General features: G+C 41.3%; 1 protein-coding gene across 1 annotated transcript in view; it reads right to left on the reverse strand.

The window, feature by feature from the left end:
- The window catches only part of CFAP96 (cilia and flagella associated protein 96), a 67,279-nt gene that overhangs the window by 35,253 nt on the left and 5,357 nt on the right, over positions 1 to 26,669 (reverse strand). The window contains exons 4-5 of the mRNA XM_085864489.1: positions 18,629 to 18,811; positions 4,402 to 4,576 (exon numbers count right to left, since the gene is read on the reverse strand). Of these exons, the coding sequence (XP_085720615.1) occupies positions 4,402 to 4,576; positions 18,629 to 18,811 (358 nt within the window). The remainder of the gene's footprint in view (positions 1 to 4,401; positions 4,577 to 18,628; positions 18,812 to 26,669) is intronic.

Raw genomic sequence — 26,669 nt, forward strand, 5'->3', positions numbered from 1 at the left:
AACCGCACCCTAAAATGGCACCAAGATGCTCTCTGGGCAGAAAAAGTACTTAAGGTATACGAGGCAAGCCAAGCAAAAAGCAGTTGTTACTCGAATTTATCTCTCCAAGAAGAGCATATTCAGTCATTTGGTTGCATCATTATAGAGACCTAGCCACACCCTCGATGCCCCCATACTTCATGAGAGCAGGAATTTAGAATTTGTAATACCAGCACATATAATGACATATTACAGTGAACAGGTACTTTAACATTCACGAACATATGCTTGCAAACAGGAGAGTTCATTCAATGTCTTTTTCAAAGGCCAACATACTATTTTTCCTGTATGCGAGATCATCACCTCTGGAAACAAATTTTCTCCAAGGGATGTCACCACTAAAGCAGCACAGCCAGCATGTGCTGTAATGTGCCATCTCTACTATGTACCCAACGTTTGAGTGGTCATGTTGCAATGCTCCAGTCCAAGTGTCACATTAGTCTAGATCAGAAACGCACGACAAAACATTTGTCACAATGATAAAAACCCATGTTTTCGACAGGCGAATTTTACTGGCATCTGTGTATGATGATGATGTTACTATCACAATAATTTGCAGCTACATGAACACAGTCACACTGAGGAAAAGGGGAGTGGAACCTTCAAATTTGTGACTAAAACAGATTATGGATATGTATTTGAAACCAAAGTATCTTTCAAACATTTCACAGTTGTTGTTAACCTCGATCAAAATTATGTCTTGTATTGTGAGAACTTGACAGCCTGACTGTTCTTGTGATTCCTTTAAATATTGAGTACCATACATAAATCCTAAAATGTATCATCAATGTTATAATTTAATGTATATACAAGTTATTTATGAGCTCTCACTAAAACCATCCATTAACTTCCCTTACCCCTGTTACGAAGTTCTAGCAGAGCTGTTTTAGGTCAGCTCCCTTCTCTTGGGAGCAGTGGTGACTTATTTGCATCAAGTTTGCTTCTGATATCAATCGCTTCTCAATAAACCATAATGAGCTCTGGATTGCGGTGAACAGTTCTCATTGCCAGCCTCGATGGCATAATAGTTGGAGCATCTGCTCAGAGTGTGGAAGTTCAGCTGTACAAACCCAGCAATTCATGCCAAAGACTTAAAAAAGTGGTACATGCTGCTTCCTTTCTTAAGGCGAAACATTTAAAAGTGAAAGGCATGGACAAACAACCATGAGTTGGCAATAATAGTGCAGGCCTTGATGGGCCCAATGGTCTCCTCCTGAATCGAAGTTCCTGGTTGGGGAACTCATATAATCATATCATTACCCTACGCAAAGTGAAAAAGGGGTGAAGCAATTGCTTCACTTTGTCTGTCTGTCTGTCTACAAAATACAAATAACAGTCTTTGATTGAGGAGCAACTTCATTTCAATTGAATATTGTTACGGCTTTGGAAATTGGAAAGTGGAAATTCGCAAACCACCATTCAGGTCCCATAGGTGAGATAACTCGAAGTGCATGTGTAGTTAGCCCCAAACCCTTTGTTTAGAGGGAATTTATGTGATTCATTCGGGCTGCGACGCTTTGAGTTAGGCGTTTTTCTGTTCTATCTTTATTTTGAATCAACCGCCATAACCATCAAACCACCACCAAAAACCCTCCACCACCCTCACCTCTCTCCTTCTACGGCCATTCCCGCATCACCTGTGAATGCTGAGCGTCGGGCTGTCTTGGGCTCGTTCAACCGATGCGCACTGAGCCGCGAGTGCAAATAGCGGCTTTTCCGAGGGAAAATTTGGATCAAGAATGCTACATGCCCACTTCTGATCCGTCCAATCAGCAAGCACGGAGCGGCTTGGCCCCACCTCCAGGCGGGTCCATGTGAAATCGAAATATGCAAATTCTAGGATCAGGGGAGGTTCACGCCCACTTTTCCTCTGTCTAATGGGCGAGCGTGGCTCCGCCCCCGAGCTCATCCTGATCCGGAAATTTGCATATTGGTTCTGCTGGCCTATAAAATGCCGAGCGCAAGGCGAATCGTGGCAGAGAGTTTGGGGAGGAGAGTGAGTTTTGGGAAGAGAGTCATTGGGCGGAGTGTGGCAGTGGCGGAGTGTGGCAGCGGCGGAGTGTGACAGAGAATGGAGTCGGGTGGCAAAGGCGTCGAGTTGGGTTCTGCAGTCGGCTGAGGAGAGTTGTGACAAGAGGCCAAGGAGCTCGGGTCCGAGGTGAGAAGGACGGCGGTCGGTGACGAGGTCGCGGCGGGAGATCGCTCGTCGCGGGACCCAAGCCAGCCAGCCATTCTCCCTCCCCCAGAGCATCAACAATTCCCCCTTTTCCCCCGTGCTGAGATAATGCAACAAGGGGGCCCCGTTCCCACCCCACTCCAAATGTCGTGCCATCGAAACCCGCGAAGGAGCACGGAGTCGGGGCACAGCCACGCGGCCACGTCTGCAGCTCGTCCGCCAACGTGCCACGAGAACGCGGGTAGGGCCCACCCGGTCTCGCAGACCTGGCCGCTCCTTCAGGTCCTGCGCACATATTGGCCTACAGGCCCGTCTGCCCCCTTGTCTATGAGGGTGGCTTCTTTCCTTTGCTTTTGAGTAAATGTGTGTGGCGCCGTGTCTTGTAAAGTAGAACTGTGTAAGTGTTGCCGTGTGTACGCGTATTCGGTTGTAACTGCGTGGTTGTTTCTTTTGTTTACCTGATATAGGTGCATTCTGACTGTTTGGCTGTATATGTGTGCTCTCCGTGTGTCGCGTAATAAATGTGCAGTGTGTGAACTGTTTTCCCGTTTCGCTTCGTCTTTTCTTTATTGACTCTCCACCCTGCTTCACGTAAAGGGTTCGTAGTGGGCTTAAAACGCCCGATAATTAATCAGAACCGTCGAGGCCGACGATAACACGCTCTGTTATCCCGATAGCACGGAACAGACCGCTTAAGCGGTTCGTGTCCGGAGTCGGCCTGCGGCGAGGTACGATCGCCGGTCGACCATCCGCGCAGGTACTTAGGTAGATCGAATTTGGCGAGCAACCCTATCCTGTGCGGGTGGGCAAAATGGCACGGTCGTGGTGGGGTTAAACCCCCACCCGTGACTGGCTCCCGGCGTTGTTCTGAGAGGGTCACGACGGAATTGTCCGTTCCGGTGGGCGAGGCGGCCGCCATTCGAGTCGAGCGGCTGATCGCACGCCGGCGGGCGCGAATTCGCAACCATATTATATTTTGAACATTGTATAACATGAATCGGAACATGAACCTGTGGTTTAGCAGTACTTTGGCTCTGAAATTGGCAAATTGTACGTAATCTCAACCCGAGCACGCACGCACAGAGAGGAGTATGGAAATTGTTTTACTCTGTCTGCTTGCCTAGCGGTCAAACAAAACTGAAAATCATTCCAAACGGGAAATGTACTGCTTTTCGGGACGTCAAAAAGGGCACAAACCACAGGCACGAATAACCAATTTAATGCTTCGATAAGGTGGTATAAAAGACGGTGCATCAATGTCGGTAAACTTCTGAAAAAAGTTTGTTTTTTGTTTTTTTCTACATCCTTCAAAACCTGTATTTTATTTAAATTAAATTATACACTGTACTTGAATACTCGAGAACACAAATTGCCTTGTTGCCACTTCTAAGAACTGTCAGTTTAGCAGTACTTGGACAAAATATTACTCCATTTTATGCCATCTCAACTAATCAAATATGTGCCGCTCATGCTTTCATTGTTGGGGAATATCGATAGTCAGACAAAATGGCAGCTCATCGGAAATATAGATTGTGCTCGGAACCACAAAGCAAGAGTTGAAAAGACCCTTCCCACTTCCTTCTTCTCAAGACTACATGAGATAAGGTGTTCTATGAATTCTCGAGTATTGTTCACGATCACTTTGACTTCACATTGGTTCCAGGGGAGTTATTCTTGCCATATGGTTAATCGATTAACCATCTATTCAAAGTGTGATGTCTTAGCATTCCAAATTCAGCTTTTGCCCTTTGTAAAATGAAAAGTCGAGCTTGATAACGAATTAACTTCACTATCACTTACGTGACATTGGCGTTTTCATTTTTCTGTCGATTCATGCAAAACAATGATAGAGTTGAAATGTATTTTTGCAAGTAATATCCCACTCATTCATTTTGTTAATGAATTTTGATGAAGATGAGAACTTTATTCCAGATCATGTGACATTCTGCGACTGTGTTTATTCACAAGAAGATCACAGTTACTACCCCTTTTAATCCCTTTCATGTTTATACATATTCAAAACAGCACAAAGTCATGGTCATAAACCACCATTATTATTCCAATACTCAGTTGACTTCTCATTGGTTGGACACATGGTTTCATAATGATAGGAAAAGGAAAGAGTCAAAGGTGATATAACAAGGTAAAGAGGGGTATTGAAAAACGAACATGAAAAGTTCTGACACCTTTTTCGCAGGAGAACTCGGTTTGAAAGGAACGACGACTTTCTTCTTGACTTCCTTGCATTTCAACTTCAATCGTCGAAGTGGTTTGTCTGATTTATAAGGATTACAGTCAAAGGCCATCTGGGGATGCACACCAAGTTGGAAGGCAGGACATTTGAGCAGCTTTTGGGGGGGCCTTCAAATCTTTCTGCCAGGGAGTAAGAAGGAACCAACAATGGCATCACATGCAAGTACAAACCACTAAAAGTACATTGCAACAACAGCTGCATCACAAACACCACTTAGGCCAAAAAAAAAAAAATGTTGCATTGGCGTAACCCGCCCGACCCTAAAAATTCCGCCGACCCTACGTTTTTTTTTTTGTTTTTTTGCTATCGAAAAATTTTGCCGACCCTATTTTATTGCTATTTTGTTGTTTTGCTATCGTTTTCAAGTACCTTGTTGATTGCGATCGCGATCGCAAAAACCCGGAAGTGTTTCGGACAGAACCCGCCGACAAAAAGGGTGGTACTCGAGCCGGGGGAGATTTTGGGAGGGATTTATTAGGAAAAAAAAAAAAAAAAGATCCCGACCGACCTACCCTATTTTTCAGTGACCCGTTACGCCAATGCAACATTTTTTTTTTTTGGCCTTATTTGGAAACATCACGGTTTGAGTCCCAAACCCAATATCTGCTAATATAACTTTAGCATTGGCATTACGCTGTTTATGTGTCTTACCATGTATCTTGATTCTTTAGCATTTTCTCCAACATCACCAGGCTGACAGGATGCCCTAGACTCCTAGAGGTACTCACACTCGCCGCCTCTAAGATACTTAGCCTGGGCTTGAATTCCGACTAAGCTATAAACTGTCATCCCGGTGTTTCACAGGCACGGTGATTCATCAATGTGTGTGCACGTTCTTCCAATAGATGTTAAATCGGTGTCTTGTCTGCTGGCATTAGTCGGTGGATGTTAAAGATCACATGGCTTTCTTCGCGAAGACGAGGTGAGCTATCACTGACACCATGGCCAAATTCCAAAATCCTACCCTAACTACTGCTGAGAGAGGGATGACAAACTGCCCAACTTGACCTCGGCCAAGAAACTGCTTTGGCGGAACCAACGCTCTGTGACACAGAGTATGGTATATCAGTATGTCTAACTTCACCAAGTTACTTTACTTCTTTATTATATCGTCTTTTTCCTCCTTTTGATGTTACCTTTAACCAGGACAATTACCGACACCTTTTGCTGTGCAAATCCTATGTACAATCTTCTTGAGAAGGTAAATTCTGGGCCTTTACCCTAGTCATTTATCTGGCACTACATCAGGCTGATAACCATTGTGAAACATGAGGTCACAGAATAAACTTGTGTGGCCCATTAATGGAATGGATTACTGGGGGGGGACCTCTCAACTGCTCTGCACGGCAATTGTTTGCACAGATTTTCATCAACAATCGGCTTTAACCAGCCTCGATGGTTTAATGGTTAGAGTGTCCGCTCTATCTGGGAGTTCGGTGGTTCCAACCCTGACCGAGTCATACCAAATAGTTTAAAAATAGTACGTGCTGCTTCCTTGCTTGATGCTCATCACTTAAAAGATAGAGCACGGACAAACAACCATAGGTTGGAAACAATAGTGCAGACCTTTATGGGCCTAACAGCCTCCTTGTGTGTCAAAATATCGTGGAAGGGAACTCATATTATTGCAACAAGCTTGTGGGAGCCTTTGCGATCCTTTCTGCAAGCATTCCACCCTACTTTATTCCTTTCATCACTGGAGGTGACACACAAATACACTAATGTCGACAATTTTCACAACGCTTTTCGGCAGATTTTCCTCTGCCCTATTGTTATGGCATTAGATTAATTCTCAAAACGAATCAACTCTGTTCCCATTAATGACAAAGCAACAATTTTAAGATATTTCCCAACCATACATATACCATATTCAGAATATTTTTTAACTCTACCATCACAGACAGGTTGGTTGTCTCTCTGTCTTCTACCACCCCTTTCTGGTCTTGCATCTTCTGCTCTTTCTGTGTTTTGTTCCCCCTCGAACCCCAGGTTTCTGAGGGCTCACACTGTCCACCATCAACCTCCTTCTGGTAAAACTACCCAAATCCAGGATCACTGCTCACCCCCCACTTATTTGTTCCTCCCCCACCTGTAGAATCAACTTCCACATACTCTTCAATCTCACTCTTACCTCCAGGTCTTCAAGACAGGTGTTCTCCACCATCTCCATTTGTCCCCAATCTCAAACCATGATCTTGCTTACCCTTGTTAACCCCACCCAAATCCCTCCCAATTTTCCAGTTTTTCTTCCTTGGACTTTCCTTCTCCATGCATGTGTAAATGTAACAATATGGATTCCTGATATATGGCAGGCACCTTTTTGATAGTACCTGTAAATGAATTCGTAAAATCAATGTATTAATATATCTCTGTGTACATTTTAAAGAAATGGCAAGTTTAAGGCGTTCCCTCATGAAGAGACATCATACCCAAAATTTCTGAATTTAGCCTTTTTTTAATTATCTATGAATATATTACTAAAACTGGTGATAGCCTGGTGTTGGCGCAGTGGTTAGGGCAGCAGCTTGGGATCCAAAAGGTCCTGAGTTCAAGCCCCGTTGGTCCACTGAATTAATACACCAGGGGGTTGACTCAGCCTGTCATCCTTACAAGGTCGGTGAAATGAGTACCAGTATACTGGGCCAGTGTATACCCCGGTTAAAATAGGTGTACCATATCCCTGTGTCGTAAGAGGTGTCGAAGATATAGATATATATATATATATATATATATATATATATATATATATATATATATATATATATATATATATATATATATATATATCTTCTTCTTCTTCTTCTTTCGGCTGCTCCCGTTAGGGGTCGCCACAGCGGATCATCCGTATGATCCGCATAGTGATTTGGCACATGTTTTACGCCGGATGCCCTTCCTGACGCAACCCTGGTCGCCTCTTACGACACATGAATATGGTACACCTATTTTAACTGGGTATACACCGGGCCCAGTACACTGGTACTCACTTCGCTGACCTCGGAAGGATGACAGGCTGAGTCAACCTCCTGGTGTGTATTAATTCAAGCGGCCAACGGGGCTTGAACTCAGGACCTTTTGGATACCAAGCCGCTACCCTAACCACTACGCCAACACCAGGCTTGTGTGTATATATATATATATATATATATATATATATATATATATATATATATATATATATATATATATATATATATATATATATATATATATATATATATATATATATATATATATATGTGTGTGTGTGTGTGTGTGTGTGTTCCCGAAATGCAGCCAAAATGGTACACGAAAGCGCAAAAATTTTAGGGCCACCTTACTCACCATTCGCCTGCGGTGTGCAGTATCAAGTTTCGTTCACATCGGGTGTCGAAAAAAATTATTAAAAAATCAATTCCCGATTCAGTCAAGTACTCTTCAGGAGAATTTGATCAATGCAAACAACCAATTTGATCAATTTGATCAATGATCAACAAGAAAACAATCAATGCAATACTTTTTTTTCCACAGAATTCCGGTCCTCGACTTATACTCAGAATCGACTTATCTATGGTTTAAAACATTAATTGCAGAAATGAAAAAAATTGCAAAGTGTGATATATTCTGAAATGAATTGTATAATTGTTAATTTAAAACACCACATAAATCGTTGGCCGGAAAGTTTTCCGATTCGGTGAGCAATTGAACATGAATTCACTCACTCAGGCATTAAAAATTATCCAATTAATAAGGAGCACACAATCACCGATTACATATGATGTATCCCTTTCAATCCCAATCATATGTATCCTTCGTTACGACATCATCTCAAAATTCCTCCTGTAAAGTCACACAAGTTGTACATGGCAGCTTTTAAGTTGGAAGTTGTTAATTTCACTGAGGAAAATGGTGGGAATATGGCTGTGCACAGGAAATGCGGAGTCAGTGAGAAATGTGTTCGGGACTGGCGTAAAGCGAAGGATACGTTGGAGACGACCAAGAAAACCAAGAGTGCTAATCGTGGTTGCAAAACCAGGTGAACAAACATTGAGTGCTTGTACTACAACAAGTGTCAGGTGTTCATGTTTATTAAGGAGTAGTGAACTGCAACAAAATGTAATGTGCCATGAGCCAGTTACTGACAAAGACTCTGTAGCTTGTTTTAAATACTGTACCTCCATGATAACAAACATGTTGAAAAACTATTTACATCCTTAATCTATCTGTAATGTCATCACACAAAACAATTCAAATAATATGCACAAACAAAACAGCTCATTAATATTCATGACCCTGGAAGTACTGTAGACAGCGATACATCATGAGTGTCAGGGAGGAATTAACACCTCTGTTATCCTGATGGAATGACAGTTTTGCTCACCACTGTAGTTGATGGAGCTTTATCTGATACTCCATATCGACTTGTATGCCAAAAAATATGGCAGTTATATTTGTCTTAAAAAAACAATAAATGGCATTATAAAGTGAAAAATCAAGTAAGACACTGGATACTGTAGACTTTTGTGAAAAGAAAAAAATATTGTCTTTGAGATTCACTTTTTTCCACACGAGCGAGGCGCATGGAAGAGCAAGAAAATTTGATCGGGTAATTGCAAGATATTATTTATTTTGATTTTCTTTGTTTGCTATGATTTGAAAAATTGATCTTGAAGCCAAATCATTGGAATGAGAGTCTATTGTACTATTAAAAACTGCTCACACCAATTAATTTATTATGAGAACCCTATTTGCTGATTTTGAAAGGAAGAGCTTCTGATTAGACACTTGAAACATGTCTTTCAAATCAAGAGAAATACCCCATTCCTTGTATCTGTGAAAGAATCTTCAAACATCTTTTTCCACAATCAACCACTCGAAGAGGTTCAGCCTCTTAAATTGATAGACCTCACCATGAGGGCATCAGGCATGACCTTTCCTGGGCAGACCATATATTAAAGCTGCTCTTCAAAGCCAGCCGTAGACTCGGTGAAAATCCATTGTGTCAAGTCAGTCCTTAGTGAACATGAATTTCTCACAACCTACAAAGAAGTCCTTTATCTAATAGCTCAAAGGCATACTGCTCTTCCCCAAGTGCTGGTACCACCAATTTGCACAACTCTCTCTTGGGTGATGTGGAATAAAAAAAAAAATCTCTCAACATCAATGGAATCTCCTCCAAAGAAGTAGAAGAATAAGGAATGATGCTTTGTTATTGCAGACGGGTGGATGGCCTCTGTTTCCTATCCCCTCTCCTCGGGTCTTGCTCTTCCTCGTCTCTTAGTGCCCCATTGACCCTCCCTGCGTGCAAACGATGTGTTCTCCAGTAAGCTCCTCCTCTTTAAACTCTCAAAATCCAGGATGTTCAATCCCACTCTTCCCTCCAGAGTTTCAAGTTGGCAGTGCACCACAAACTCAGGTCATCCTCCATCCCTATCATTGTTTCTTTTCTATCCACTCTAACACCCCTCTACCCTTTAAACCTCAATACCTATTTGCTGATTGTTGTTTCCTTCCCTATATCCTCTTTTCTCCCTCTTCTCTCTGTTCATACCTTTGTTGTGCCCATATATTGTCGTACTGCTTCGATGTCAGTGCGTTGCCTTCTACCCTCTGGACACCTTACTCTTCCATGAGCCTTGACATTATATATATAAAAAAATTGCATTATTTCTGAAAGGATATAGCGGGTTGCACATTTAGTAGAATAGTTCATTGTAAAGGAGTTTCTTTATACCTGAACAAAAAAACAGCTGAGCATATTTTTTGTTTTAAACCTTTAAAGACAGTGACAGAAATGCATGTTCAATGAAATTATGAAGAAAGTACACTCTCCCATTATCACACGTATGAATGTTTTGACCACATTCAAAGATGACCACCATATGGACATGATATTGGCCACCTTTTCTAACACTGAGGAATTTAAGCACGATGATGTCATTACTTCAATATTGAAAAAAGAGCATTCTAGAGAAAATTTATGCAAATATAATTACAGTATTTACTGCAGTCTTTATGATGATGCCCTGACACGTATCGTAAAGTTAGTGAACCATATTAAAGACGTTTTACAATGAACTTAAGATCATGGAGAAACATATACATACATTGCATGAGTTACAAGAACAGTAGGAGACATCGGAGGAATCAGTAGAGTGTATGGGATTTGAAACTGGGATCCGAGGATCATGAGCTGTCTGATAAGATGAGAATGCAAAACAGGTTTACGACAAACCATCACTCTCTACTCGTCAATCAGAGACTTTGCTCAGCAAAACCTGCTATTTTCTCATTTCTAAAAATGACTAATTAATAAAAAGTATTATTTTGATAATCCAACAATGGCTCTTCAATATACAACAGTGATTCAGCAGGGAGTCCACGTAGACAGCGAGAGAGTTAAGTCCGAGCAAGCCTCACGTAAATCTCATGTTTTCCAATCCGAGTCTCCAGCTGGATCAAGTCTTATATCGTTGTAAATTAATGATGACCAGGGATGCTCCTAGAAGTTACAGGAATCCTGAAATAAGTGCATCCATTAAGAAGATGAATACATTGGAGGGTACAGCTCTCACTTGCTTTTAAAGCGAAACAAAAACCAAAATATAAAACTTAGATATTGAATATGCTCATTGTATTTAGTTCATCATAAAAATAATTATCCCAACAGTATATTATAAATGCAAGTTTGGACTTGAAAATTAATTAGGCAGAGTTTAAGTACCTTAACTGCTCCTTGCCATGGTATATTTATGCAGAATTGATGGTTGTGAGGCATTCTGGCATTACCTGAGTGGAATGACAGCATTTGAAGGCAGAAAAGCAGGCAGTTGGATTTCAAATTAAATACTCAAGGTAAGTGGAGGATTCTCGCCTACTTTAAAATCCAGGCAAAAACCTGACAAAGCGATTAAATTCTAACTCCCCTAACCTGATTATTATGACTAATTCTTGTTATTATATTCCTGATTCTTATTTATCAATCTATAATTCCAGCAATGTGTGTGTGTGTGTGTGTGTGTGTGTGTGTGTGTGTGTGTGTGTGTGTGTGTGTGTGTGTGTGTGTGTGTGTGTGTGTGTGTGTGTGTGTGTGTGTGTGTGTGTGTGTGACCGCTGTTTCTCGACAACCACTGGTCCGATCTAATTGAAACTGGCCAGATATATTGCTGGGAACCTGAGGATGTGCCTTTTCAAGGTTTGATATTAATCGGACAAGTGATTCCCAAGTTATGGCCATTTATTTACCAACCAATGAGAGGACACGATGCTGCGTAGGCGTGGCCGATGGAGAAGAGAACCTCAGCCGCGTTCCCCATTACGGGTTACAACGTCTGGACTTCCGGAGAGTGATGACTTCGTGTATTCTAATAATTTATCGATTTCTTATGCACATTTATAGATAAACACAATGCCCCAAGTTATGATCGTTTTCATATTAGACTAGCGTTTCTCAACATTTTTACCCTTGTGGAACCCTTGAAATAGTTTTCCTGTCGCAGGGAACCCCGACATAAAAATTATTATATACCATTATTAATATCTAGCTCTTTTATATTTTTATCGTAGTTCACGTGGTAAATATATATTTTTTCGGATACCTGGTTTAAGGAAAAAATGACCCCCTTTTGTCAAATTTATTGGCAATGAGACAGACCACGTCATCATTGGTGACGTCATCACGTACAGGCCGTGTGCCGTGTTCACTGTTCGATGACGAGTCGTTATTCCGGGCGTCCATCAAGCTTCGTGGTTGTTATAATATAACATTCCCTATGGTTGTTATAATTGTAAATAATATAAGAGGTTGAAGCCTCTATTATAATAACCAAGGAGTTTCCAACAACATGCCGTACGTGTATCGAAACATTATGAATATTAAATCAAACAAAAACTACTCAAAAATACATTAACCTATTTATTACTGTTTCTCGCGGAACCCCAAGCGACCTCTTGCGGAACCATCGGGTTCCGGGGAACCCCGGTTGAGAAACACTGTATTAGACGGTGCATAAATTTCGGTAACTTCAGTTTTTTTTGGGGGGGGGGGGTGGAGGGTTTTCTCTTCTCTTCTCTTCTCTGTGGTTTTCCTTGCCACGACATTGCGAAAAGGCAAAATACGTTGGCGCGAATTGAATAATTGGCCATTAAAACTAAATTGCGAATAATCTTAACTGCGATATGCGAACTTCCTGAACAGTGAGGACTGAACTTCGCGTCGGCCGATGCGTGGCCGGCCGACGTTGACGTCACGTGTCTGCCGGTTCCGATGGCGATCGATCGGTGCTTTAGTTACCGTGGTGTAGGAGTGGCAATGGTCAATGGCAGCGAATGTCATGGCGAGCAAATACAGGGAGGTAAACTTGATTTTAATTAACTCTGTGTGTGGAAGTATCACAGCAGTTGTTACTTCAAAGCAAGCGATAATTCGTGGAATGCAGGTGAACATTCCGTACGGGCACGCACCACTTCCGGGTAGTGATGACTTCCTGTATTCTAATAATTTCTCGATTTCTTTATTATAAACAATTTATAGATAAACACAATGCCCCGACCCAGTCGTCGTTTACGAGAGCGAAGGAACGGCCGATGTGGTTTGAAAGTTTTTTATTATTATTATTATTATTATTATTATTATTATTATTATTTATTTTTTTTTTTTGCACGTACGGCCACACACGTACGGGCACGCACTAGTTATTATAAAATCGAATATTTTTCATGATGGAAAATCATTCTGATGTTCAAATATGGCTGTGGATCATTTACCTCACCCACCTTTTTCCATTGACGTTTGATGCCCCGTTTGGCAGCTCTGTGGATGGTTGTTGTCAATGTTTGATGAGCACTTCACGTTTTCGCTTGGTAATTCTGGCGAATGGCTGCTTTCTGCCGTTTGTCCAGTCACTGTTACAGTGCCGTGACAATGGTCACGAGATAGGTGGTTGGTGATGTGCAACGATGTGCCAATAGGCAAGATGGGTTTGGCTGAAGTCTGCTTGAGGCTCCGACCAGACTGGCCGCCTATAAAAAGGATGAGAGGACCGTTTTTGCGACAGTTGGTGACAGCTGGGTGATGGCTATTTTCAGCTCCAGTCAGTTCCAGTCAGACAGTTGGTGAGCTGGCGACAGTTGAGTTTGTGACAGTTTGTGACGGCCTTGCAGACTTGCAGCTCTGATCGCTGGTGACAGCCTAACATGGCCTTAGCGCCTCACAGCACCTCACAGTACCTCACAGTACCTCACAGTTCCTGTCAGCTCCTCGCAGTACCTCACAGATCCTCACAGCACCTCAGTGCCTGACAGCGCCTCACAGCACCTCAGCGCCTCACAGCTTTTCACAGCACCTCACAGTACCTCGCAGCACCTCACAGAGCCTCACAGCACCTCAGTGCCTGACAGCGCCTCAGCGCCTTACAGCTTCTCACAGCACCTCGCAGCACCTCATAGTCCCTCACAGTTCCACACAGTGCCTCAGCACCTCACAACTCCTTACAGCTGTTCGTTGGTTGTGGCTCCTGGTGGCTCCTGACGGTGGGTGACGCTTGGACCAGTAATGCTGGTTCTGCTCGAGACCTGCTCTTGGCGTAGTTCGTGGTTTTAAAACAACCCACTGTACCATAAAGTTAATTGTGCGTGGTGGCCCCAGGTCCGGCTCTACCGAGGACAACCCGGGATTAATCCCCCTGGGTGACAAGCTGGTGTCTCGGTATCCGTGACCGCAGCAATATCTATATCTATATCTCTATCTCTCGATATAGCTATATATATATATATATATATATATATATATATATATATATATATATATATATGTATATATGTATATGTATATATATATATATATATATATATATATATATATATGTATATATATATATATATATATATATATATATATGTATATATGTATATATATATATATATATATATATGTATATATGTATATATATATATATATATATATATATATATATATATATATATATATATATATATATATATATATATATATATATATATATATATATATATATATATATATATATATATATATATATATATATAGTTTTATTTTCTGTCTGTCTGTCTGTCTGTCTGGTTCCCTTTGCCAGGGAACCGTGCTGGAGATTTACAGGTGTAAATCATGTCCATCGATGGAATCGGCCCCACTGATTGTAACCCCATCATATTGCATACAGTTGGAGTTCTCTTGGCAAATGAAAAAGCTAGAAAACGCTTTCAAACATTCAGGGTGGGGGCGAGGGGGGGGGAACCCTGACTCTCTCGATGTAAATGTGTATTGTACAGCACCACTTGCTGGTAGGCAGTATTAGAAATCGCCTTCTTATATCTAAACTCTAAATTCCTTCTGTACAAGGTGCAGGTACCTCTGCTTGTATGATCTAAAACCCATCAAATCCTTCCATTCAGATTCAAACATCTTATGTTTCACCCTTGTGATGTCATAAATTATTGTTTCTGTGAAACTGACAAACAAAGGTAATTAATTAATTTCCATCATTAACTTCCAACCTTGTGGACACCAGTGCAAGTGTTTATTCCAAACTCGTGCTACCCATGGGAAGAAGTATGTCTAAAAACATACAAGTTAAAGGGGAAAAGGTGAGTGTGTGTTCAGAGTATGTCACAAATAGGGTGTATACATCCCTCACGCTATGGACCTTGACAAGTTTATATCCATTTGGTGATCCTGTACAAAATGACTTTATTGTGTACCCGAAAGAAATACCTACGTGTAACCTTAACTACCCTTACTTCAAAGTACACACATCAACATCAACATCGACACACTCGAGAGGGGAAAAGCTACCTTGGGTTCCCACCAGACTCTCCGGAATCGCAGGCCGTCGCACACGGATAACTCCGTGATGCGGCGGGTCACTAATCGACAATGAACACCAATAACTCAACCACGTGACCCCGGGTCCTCCGTCTAATGGAAACCGGTGACCTAAAATGGTCACGTGATCAAGATCTAATTACCGGGGGACACGCCCTCGGTAAGAATTGTTAAAACTGGATCAGCTCACCGGATCAGATGCAGCCGAGCGTAACTGCCAAAGACGTACCGGCTAGAAAAACAGATCGTTGGGGGATAATGTCCCGGCTAGGCTAGGATACGGACAATGCTGGACCAATGAAGGAAAAGACGAAAACAAGCTGGGAACATTTCAACACAAATAATTTATTTACAATTAGCAAGGAATGGCATGTGGTACAGTAAATGGGGTTTATTATTATGTACAGCAGGGATAGCAAGGAATTTGTGGGGTGCAACATAAGGCAAGCAATTTACAAAAGCAGACAGAGCAGACTAATCCTATTATATCTTCTACAATCTTAACTTATGCTATGACAGGCACCATCTCACTCACACACACACACACACACACACACACACACACACACACACACACACACACACACACACACACACACACACACACACACTCTATGAAGATTAGCTAGCCAGAAGGAAAGAGCAGATCAGAACTAACGGCCTCTCAATACCTGGCATGGTCAGCTGACCGGGCAACCCAGTATGCTTTGGAGGTCGCTCTGATCGAGCTATCCCACCTTAAGAGTCGGCACGTTATCTCTTGCTTAATCACTTTGCCAGGGCTTGTGGAAATGTGCGCTCTGTATTGGTCCAGCAGAACGTCTGTCGCACACCAACCCCGAGTGTAGATGCAGTGACAGGCAGACAACGAGGTGCAGAGAGTGTGGAGCAGAGAGGCGGAGAAGTGGGCGCGGCAAACAGGCGAAGACGAATACAGAGAGAGAGAGAGAGAGAGAGAGAGAGAGAGAGAGAGAGAGAGAGAGAGAGAGAGAGAGAGACAGACAGACAGACAGACAGACAGACAGACAGACAGACAGACAGACAGACAGACAGACAGACAGAGACAGAGGCAGCTTCGCGATCCACCTTTTATAAGCCCCGGGCGAAGGGTGGGGCAACGACCCGAAGCATTGTGCCGTCATCCGAACTGTGCCCTTCCATTGGGTCCCAGCCCTGCCCTGCCAGGCTCCTTGGGCCAGAAGCGGCCTCATTCGCACATGCAGCGCGACACGGCCTGAAGCTTTGCACCAAACTCCCGGGCCGTGTTCTGGCGACTAGACGAGGGTCGTGTCGGTCCCGCATGACTGCTTGGGGCACCCCCGGTGAGCTACAGTGGGTGCTGTTAACATGCTTTGCCCATCCCCTTGCCATGAGGTCCGAGTGGCCTGGACCGCGCAGCATGCCCGTTTGGTGGTGAATTGCATTGATGTGGAGGTGCGGGGTGATTTTTTTCCTGTGTGCTGGAGATTTTGGTGGTCGAGGTAGTAAGCTTTTGGTGAGCAAAGGTTGAGCAAGGTGAGTCGCCTTTGTAAATCGGCGCGCAGATACGAATGAAAGGGCGTGCCATTCGTGTCCTGCACAGTGTTGGTGGTGAGTTTCTCAGAGGGTGACTGCCTGGGTGTGGTGCCTGCTTCGATTTGTATCATAGGTAGAAAGAAAGGGTTGAAATGGAAATCAGGATTGAAAAGAAGATAGAGATATAATTATTAGACCTAGCTATTTGACCCATGCAACGCACTTTGTCCCGTTAGCGCATTAGACATGAGGGGAAGGTCTGATGGCAGAAGACTAACGAAATAACTGCTTGGGGATCACTGTGTGCTGGGTGTCGTTGCCTTAGACTCTTAGAGGCATGTGGTTTTGCAGAACTGCAACAGTACGTTTGGATGTTTTAGACTGCTGAGACCTCTTTGACTGTTGAAGACCCTTTGAGACCCCCAATAACCTTAATACCCAAAAGACCAAAAATACCTCGATGACTCAGATGACCTAAAAGACCCAAACACCCAAAAGACCCAGAGAACCAAAAAAAAATGCCAAGGACCCAAAAGACCCTTTTGACTTCTGAGACCCTTAAGACCCATAAGACCCCTTACACCTTTCAGACAGATTAGACAGCTTAGACCCTTGACCATTTAGACCACTTGGACCTTCTTATATCACAAATAAATTTCAAACAAGTATAATATTTCAAATAAATTTGTACAAAATAAATTTTTGTATCATGATTGGTGTAAATCATGATAACACAGCAAATCTGTGATGACAATCCCTGCAACGATGGATGGAGAGGCGAGCGTAGCGAGTCAATCCACGCTAGTTATATAATAGGTAAGGCTTTTGTTCCTCACTTCTCCCCTCTCTGGAACAACCTTCCAAAGCCTGTTCTATTCCCGTCTTCCCTTTAGGGTTTTGAGCAGGCAGTGCACCACGATCTCACATCAGCCCCCCCCCCATCCTTGCACACAATCTTTATTGCCCCCAATTAACCCTTCCTTGCCAAACCCTATAACTTGCAGGTTGGACTGTTTCCTTGCCTTCGAAATGGTGACATGTTTATAATTGTGATGGAATAACTTGTACGTGCTATCATCTTGAAATGCAAGGAAACAAGACACAAGAGGAAGCTATATTGTCAACCATGCCTGTGCTTCATCCACATCGCATTGATCTATTCTTGGAAGTTATTTATCTTGCATGTACCAGCACATTGTACTGATAAACTTAATCCAACCTAGCATGCACATCTGTTTAGAACTAACTCATATACCCCATTCAATCTCCAGGCAGAGAATTTAGACAAGATAAATGTATGAAGTGAATGTAACATTGCCTATTCTTTTCAAAACATGCCATGGTATCTTTAATGTCCACATCTGAAATTATAATCGAATAACTGGTTTAACGTGCTCATCTGGAACAGCAAGGACATATATGCAGCACACTCCAGGATGTACGTATTGCACTCGTGTGAACAGTTTTGATCCAATTCAAGTATAGGACTGACTGAGCTATATATCCTACCATTCTTCAGATTACATGACCCGAAATTCCATGGAGATCTCGTTTTCAATACAAAACAAGCTCAACTTTTGCTTAGGTTCTGTGATCTAACACACTAGATATATTCAACTACCGGTACATACAACATGGTCATAAAGCACGAAGTGCATGTAACATCCCATGGCTTTACTTTGCCTATACCAACTCCACTAAGGTGAAAGTGAATCACCTGAGATCCATCCTTTAAAATGTCCCAGCAACAATCACCTTTATTGCAATTCAGTGCAAAATTAGCTCGTCTTTGAAATTGCCCCTTAACCAATCCAAACAGTGCCAGTGCAAATGTTTCTGCAGGTTAATCACCCATAGCCAGTTCCCTTTTTTGGGTGGGTTGGTGTAGAAATTCTTTCTCTGAGGCTTGAGTGGTACTATCAGTTTCAGCAGAGGACTCAGCGATGAAACGGGGCCCTGCAGAGTGCCATAGTAACTCCCAGAACCAGACCTGGATGGATTGGATAGGAAAGAACTTCAGCTTGATTCGCCATTGGTCATCATAAAGGAGAAATAAAGTTACACAACATGCTTCGGAAGAATCCCATAAAAGGATAAAGTAATGCTGTATGTGTGCAAGGATGTTCGCTTTTTTTTCTTTTTTTTTTGTTAGCAAATTTAGCCAAACAAGCCCCTAACACATCAAACTGGACCATTTTCCATTTGGCAGTATGAAAAGTAACCAGTTTATATTCAATGATTAGGTTGAAATGACTTATTTTTCTGAATATTGTGAGATAATTTCCAAGAACGTTGTTTAATTGTCATTATCACATTATCATCGTCAAGATATCAGAGGCTCTTTTCACTCCAATAAATTCTAATAGACTAATCAATTACAATGAGTCACACAGAGTGCTAAATGGTCTTTGCCTTGGTAACAATGTGTGTGTGTCAAAAGTTGCTCACAGTATTTTTTTTAAACAGCAAAGGTGATAAGTTTTTAGATGCAGGACATGCATGCGTCAAAAGGATCGAGAGTCAAGCCACTTGTACAAAAGATAGTATTAATGGGTTTATTGTTCTACTAAATATAAAAACTCAGGCAATGAACATGTATACAAAACGTTAGTGTGACATCCTAAGGAAGGAGGTAGAATCAAAGGTCGAGTAATGACAAAGAAAACAATAATTGCAATTTCAAAAAAGAATGAAAGTGATCAAATGAAGAACTACATCTGGCTAAACAAGTACTAAATGAAGCTCTAAACCTGGAGGGATTGCATTATTCAGTGAGAATAGATTAATGAAATAAACATTTACATCTCAGGAATGTACAATTCAAACATTTGGCTGAGCATGTTTCAAAATTTTACAAATAATTAATCATGCACTAATTATTTTAAAAAAAATTGCATACATAGTCAAGGCTCATGGGAGAGCTACAACACTGAACGGATCAGGACCCAACAGGACAAAAGGAACAGATAAAGAGGGGAAACACCAACGGTGGAGTTGAAGGATAAAACAGAGGGAGACTTGGACAAACTAGAACGGCACTCGTCAGAGCGCATACCTCTGTCAGGTTGAACAGTTTACGTTTTGTATCCACAGATAGGCCGGATCTGCATCCGGACCTTAATCAAAACCTAAATGACTTGTTCTTGTCACCTACCCAACTCATCTACCAAGTTTCGTCCGAATCCATCCACAACTTTTTGAGATATCATGCGCTATACCGTTTTTGGCAGTATCTCCCAAAAGTGAAGAATCACTTAAAAATTCTAGTATCTGGATTCGGATCTTCACCAAAAATGAATCGATTTGTCCTTGTCACATTCCCAAGCTTTCCACCAAATTTCGTACGAATCCAGCTGCAACTTTTTGAGATATCCTGTTCACAGACAGACAGATGGACAGACAGGGGTGAAAACATAAACTCCATCCACTTTTGGTGGCGGTGGTAATAAGGGAAGAGGGTTAGGGGAGGATGTATGGGCTGGACATGATGGATACAGAAGCAAACTCTCAAGAAGGAAAAACTGGAAACTTGGAAGGAGGTGGGATTGGGGATGGAGGGTTAATGGGGGTAGAAAATATCATAATTTTAGATGGAGGATGATCTGAGATGGTGGTGAATAGTTGTCTTAAAGACCTGGAGGGAAGGATGAGATTGAAGAGAATGTGGAAGTTGATTCCACAGGCAGGAAAAAAAAAGAGGAATGAATTTGACTCAAAATACACAAAGAAAAGGGGAAAATAAGAGAATTGATTCAGTTCTTGAGTTTCTTTCAAGACACTATTACAAATAAAAATGGTTACTGATGAAAAAGGCTTAGGAGTGTGAAAGAGGGACACAGAATTTGGATTTTCTGTCTCACCGTTTAAGCAGTATCCAGCTGAATGCATGATGACAGTTGGAAAAGTTTATGGGCAATACCAAATTTCCTGGCCTCGAGCAGAGCAAGGACATCTCACAACTATGGAAGATGAAAGACCAGCTTGGCATACACCCAATAGGTCGTGAGGTTCAACCCTGACTGTCCCCAATGCCCCACAGGCAAAAGCACCATTGAACCAAGGTGGCATATCCATTACAATGAGAATTAGCATTGTCTCATTTGCAAATGTGCCAGTCAGTGTTATTATCTTATTGATCATTGCAAATCTGTCCAATGCGCATCTAGACCGGTCAAAATAGGACATTTTAGGGTCAAATCCACCACAAATTGCAATAGTAATCATTCAAGTTTTTTTCACTCCAAATATATCATAGAATGACGTACTAAAAGTCACTGTAAATCGGGGCATTGGAACAGCTTCATTTTGACCTCAGTTTAAGGTGACATTTAAGAAAAAATTGACAGCCAAAATATAGGGAGAGGGTATAGTAACATGACCATATCATGACAAATTACTGGCCAATTCTCAATATTAAGATATCAGTAGATTCACAGTAAAATTACCTTTGAAACAACACCACAAGTAATGATGTAGCGCTAAAATTAACATTATGACGGAAGAAAAACATTTCTGCCTATTACTAAAAATTATCGAATTTAGACATACGAGGTGCGTTCAAAAAGTATCCAACCTTAATTTTTCGTGCGAAAACAAATTAAACTAGGGAGGCGTGGTTTGGTGCACGTATGTAGGCGATCCTAATTCGTATGCGTGAATATTTTCCCACCTGCAGAAGCTGTCAGTCGCCGACAGACCGCCAATGAGTGAGGAAGTGTAAGTGAGCGCCGTCGGATTTTCGTTTTTGACAAAATGGCGGAAAAACTTGAACAACGCTACTGCATCAAATTTTGTGTAAAGCTTGGCGATTCCCAAGTGGAAACTATCCGCAAGATTCAACAGGCCTTGGGGAACGAATCAATGGCCACCACACAGATAAAAGAGTGGTACAACCGCTTCAAAGATATACCGGGCGTAGTGGCGTGCGCCTGTAATCCGGCTACTCGGAGGCTTGGGTTGGAGGATCGCTTGAGGACGGGGGCTCTGCACTGGGCAGGGTGTGGAACAGCCCGGAATCATGGCGAAACCCAAATCCTGATCCCTGTGTCGTAAGAGGCGACCAGGGTTGCGTCAGGAAGGGCATCCAGCGTAAAACCTGTGCCAAATCAGTATGCGGATCATAACGGATGATCCGCTGTGGCGACCCCTAACGGGAGCAGCCAAAAGACGAACAACAACAACACAACCGCTTCAAAGATGGCCGCACATCAGTGGAAAGTGAAGCACGTTCTGGTAGGCCCTCAACATCCCAAAATGAGATTGTCATTGACCAAGTGAGGACCCTACTGATGCAGGATCATCGAATCACGATCAGGGAACTTGCAGACGAGGCGGGCGTCAGCATTGGATCCGCTCATTCCATTGTGACTGAGGATTTGGGCTTAAGGAGAATCTCAGCGAAGTTCGTGCCAAAGCTGCTAACGATCGAGCAGAAGCAACTACGTTTGGAGATCACACAGGACATGCTGGAGACTGTGAACAGCGATCCCAACTTCTTCAACACAGTGATCACTGGCGATGAGACCTGGGTTTATGGGTACGACCCAGAAACCAAGTTCCAGTCATCACAATGGAAGCATCCAACATCCCCGAGGCCAAAAAAAGCAAGGAAGGTCCGCAGCAATGTCAAAGTCATGCTGACCGTCTTCTTTGACTCCAATGGCGTGGTTCATCTCGAGTACTCACCACACGGCACAACCATCACCAAAGAGTACGACCAAGAGGTACTGCGTCGCCTTCGTGATGCTGTGCGACGTAAACAGCCGGACCTGTGGGCAGCGGTCAATTGGCAGCTCCATCACGATAATGCATCCGCCCATTCTTCACATTTGATACAGAGTTTCCTGGCCAAACACAACACACCTGTGCTTCGTCAGGCTCCCTACCCTCCCAACATGGCTCCGTGTGACTTCTGGCTTTTCCCCAAGCTGAAAATGCCCCTGAAAGGGACCACATTTCAGTCCAGAGAAGACATTATGCAGAATTCGACAGACCAGTTGCGCGCCATCCCAAAAAAGGCCTTCCAGCGCTGCTTCCGACAGTGGCAGAACCATTGGGAGAAGTGTGTGGCAGCCCAAGGGGACTACTTTGAAGGAGATTAGTGTAAGTTTGTTGTATCTGGATATGAGTATTTTTTATGAACAAAGGTCGGATACTTTTTGAACACACCTCGTATATGTTGACACTTTTAAATTCACAATTTTTTTATTTCCAAAGTAGGTCCACAATTGGTCTGAATATCTATATACATGTTTTCTGACTGTCACAGTTTTTAAATTTTGCCAATATGTAATGTAGTTAGTGAGATTTAGGCTTGTAGCATGGTATTTTGTACACTGTGGTCCTAAATGAGGAGAAAGCTTTGAATTTGAACCCAGTTTTAATAAGACAAACAATCTTAATGTTATATAATGCCCAAGTGTCTGTGCTTTCAGGAAATGTATACTCTGCTAATGGTCCTATGGATATAGTTGCTTACAAAGCATGTATTTTTTTATCCAAACACAGGCTCTTTTTTTCCATTTTTATAGCTCATTTTTTAGAAATGGGTTTACATGTATGATTGTATATGTTGTCCAAAATGGTTGAAAATGCATTTTTTTGTTTGATATATATCATTATACATAGGAATAGAACAATTCCTCGAAACAGTACATTTCTTATGACCTTCTGCATATCTTGGCACCTTCAAATGTGTAAAATCTCAGATTTTGCAAAATTTCCCCCAGTCATAGTGAAGCTTACAAAATCTTATTCCAGAAATTTGAAATGCATCTGACAGAACATCTTAAATAGCAATTTACTTCTGCATAAAGTGATTTAAAATGACAAGTTTCAACATGGATCATTACTACATACCAGTTTTTAGGTTCACTTCCATGATTGGGTCAAAAATGTTAGGAAGTGCGTAACAAATTGCATTTACCAAGCCGCTACAAAATTACTGGTAGCTATAAGCTTGATTTTATAGCCATATAATAAGTTTACCAAGATGGCCCTATGATATAAAAATCAATACCAAAGGCCAGTTTGTGTTCAGTATACAGAACTTCAAAGGTCGTTAGGAAGAACATAACATTTTAAAGAAATCTGCACTTTTAATCCTAAGACGTTAGTTTGGTTCATCACAGCATGTATTTCTATGGTTAAGTTTATGTGAATATTATATTTAAGACCTGAATGAACACTAATCAATTTGATCAATTTGTTAATTTCATATGACCTTGACCTCTTCCCTCAAGGTCAAATATCAGGTAAACAAAATATTCTCCATATATGTGGTTTCCAATTAGTGTATAATACATATCTAAGCCATCAGACCAATTTTAGAATGATATGAGTGGTTCCTTGATACAGATAATTGATACTCTTTGGGTCTATTTGACCTTGAACCTGTCAGAGCAATAGAAAGAGGAAGAATTAAGCTCTGCCCAAATAGATCCTGAATCCCCATGATGTTGGCTAACAAATGATATGCAAAACTTAATCATACAATGCCTTTCATTTTTTGGTTCCCCGTGTCCTAAATGTGTACATAATATCTTGCTACAAGCCTATAACCAATTTACTGAAGATTGAAGGAGGGTTAACATATTCCAAAATTCTTCCCTTCAAATGGCCATTTCGGCACAAGTCATATTACTGCAAAACCTCAACATATTTACAGAATATAAAGTTACCAACATAAATAAAATACTATGATGAATCATTATACAAAGAAAACACAATTATTTTGTTACTGGAATTTCACGAATCAATATTCCTATAAAATAAATCGGACAATTAGTTTATGCTTAGAAGTTTGGAATCCTCCTGGGTGCTGATATGTTATACTTTATCTCCATTTATTGCTATGGAATTTAAAGTTGCAAAAACACCAAACTTAAAAAGCTATTCTAGCCAGAAGTACGAAGCTACTAAAAGCAAATATACAACACATTTTTTAATATGTACATGTGAATCTTAACAGTCCAATTCCAGGGTAGCCATTTTCTTTTCAATACTACATATACCTAGTAAACTAGTACTACACTATTTGTTAAAACTACATAACAATCACTATTTTATAGTGCTATCAAGAGCTGACAAATTGATATCAAGATATCAATGTATATCTAATGAAGAGAAATAAATATTTAAACTACTTCAAGTAACTCACTTCTAAACAACACCTTGAAAAAAAGTCACAAATTACACATTATAATACATCCTCAGCATCACTTTCTGGATCAGGCAGGATCGCGTTAGAGCAGTGTAGGCCTTTACATTCTCCACATGCTGGAGAACGTTCTCGGCCAAATTTTCCACATGAGCATCTCTGTGTACTACAGTTAGTTCTGCAATTGCAGTTGAAGGCTTCCAGAAGATTGTCAGGTGCAGGCTTCAAGTTAGTGTCCACAGGCACCATCTTACCATTGATGACATAGCCTTGTCAGTAGAAGATATTTCAATTGAGCTTGGATAAAATTCCTGTGGCTGCTTCACTAATTTTACATCACTTTTACTAAGTTTGGCTGTGGTTTCTATAATTCTTAATTTCTCTTCATCATGGTCATACTTCTTGGGTTTGGAGTAGAAGTCATGGATGATAGAAGATGCTTTATGTCGAAATGTAACCACATTTTCTTTTCCACTAATCTCAGTGATGGTTATCTTGTCTCCAAAATGTTTCTCAAGTCTATGTTTCATGTAAGTAAATCCATATGGTTCAATTCCAGTCTCAACCAATATCTCTTCCATTTTGTTTCTAAGATCCTGTATTGAGATTTGTTCCTCATCATTGACCTCCAAATACATGGCCACCTGATTAAAAGCATCTTCTCTTGCCCAATCAGGAGGTCTACCCTGCTTAAATCGTTTCAGTTGGATTTTATAATCTGCCATGAACTGTTGTGGTACCTGCTTCCCTGTTCTAAAATTTGTGCTGCAAAGGTTGTGGTATACTACATCTGCAGCATGCAAATCTTGTGCAAACTCAAGTCTTCCATTCACAATTACTGACCACAAATCCTTGTGTTCATTGCAACACTTCTTAATTTTATGTTGAAAATCCATTGATCTGACTGGAATAAGTTTATGACTTTTTACCTTGCCATGGAATTTATCTGGATGCCCACAGAATATGCATTTATCTTTATAAATAAATGTATTTCCTGTGGATTGGCATGTACTTGGTGTATTACTGAAAGAAACAAAGTCACATTCTCGCTTTCTGCTGGCACTAGCTATACACTTTGGAGAACAGAAGTCTTTGCTACACTTGACATGCACAACTTGTCCAGGAACAGTACTTATACTGCTAGACCGCAATGCATTAGCTTTTGCAATGCCTTCACATCCTTTGGTACCTAACGTTGGAGTTTTTTGTCCACTCAATATAGGTTCCTTACAGAAGACACACTTGTACATCTTTAATAGATTACTTCAACCTGAGAGAAACAAAAACATGATTAGAATTGTAAATACAGATGTTCTAGACTTTTAGGTGAGTGAGAACCTTTTCAAAATTCGTACCTATCCACTGGATATACTTTTGCCCTACCCCACACCCTTCTGATTCTCTCTCCCCTATGCATATTTAATTGAACAGCCCTCAGCCCCTTTCAATCATTAGTACATTTATTGTATCTTCTATGGCAACCACAATAACATAGGACAAAGTAAATAGACCATTCAGTTATCTTTACTGGGGAATTAAATCTGAAATGGTCATACATCTAAAAATAACTATTTTGGTCAGATTCTCCAAACATTATCAACTCTAAAAACACTAATCTTAGGTAAATACCATTACATATGGTATTGTTAGAAATGTATTTTCATTATGACTCTGTTGATACCTCTATAGT

Source organism: Eptatretus burgeri, chromosome 18 (assembly GCF_056783735.1).
Source record: "Eptatretus burgeri isolate ZD-2024b chromosome 18, Ebu_testis_v1, whole genome shotgun sequence".
NCBI classification, from domain to species: domain Eukaryota; kingdom Metazoa; phylum Chordata; class Myxini; order Myxiniformes; family Myxinidae; genus Eptatretus; species Eptatretus burgeri.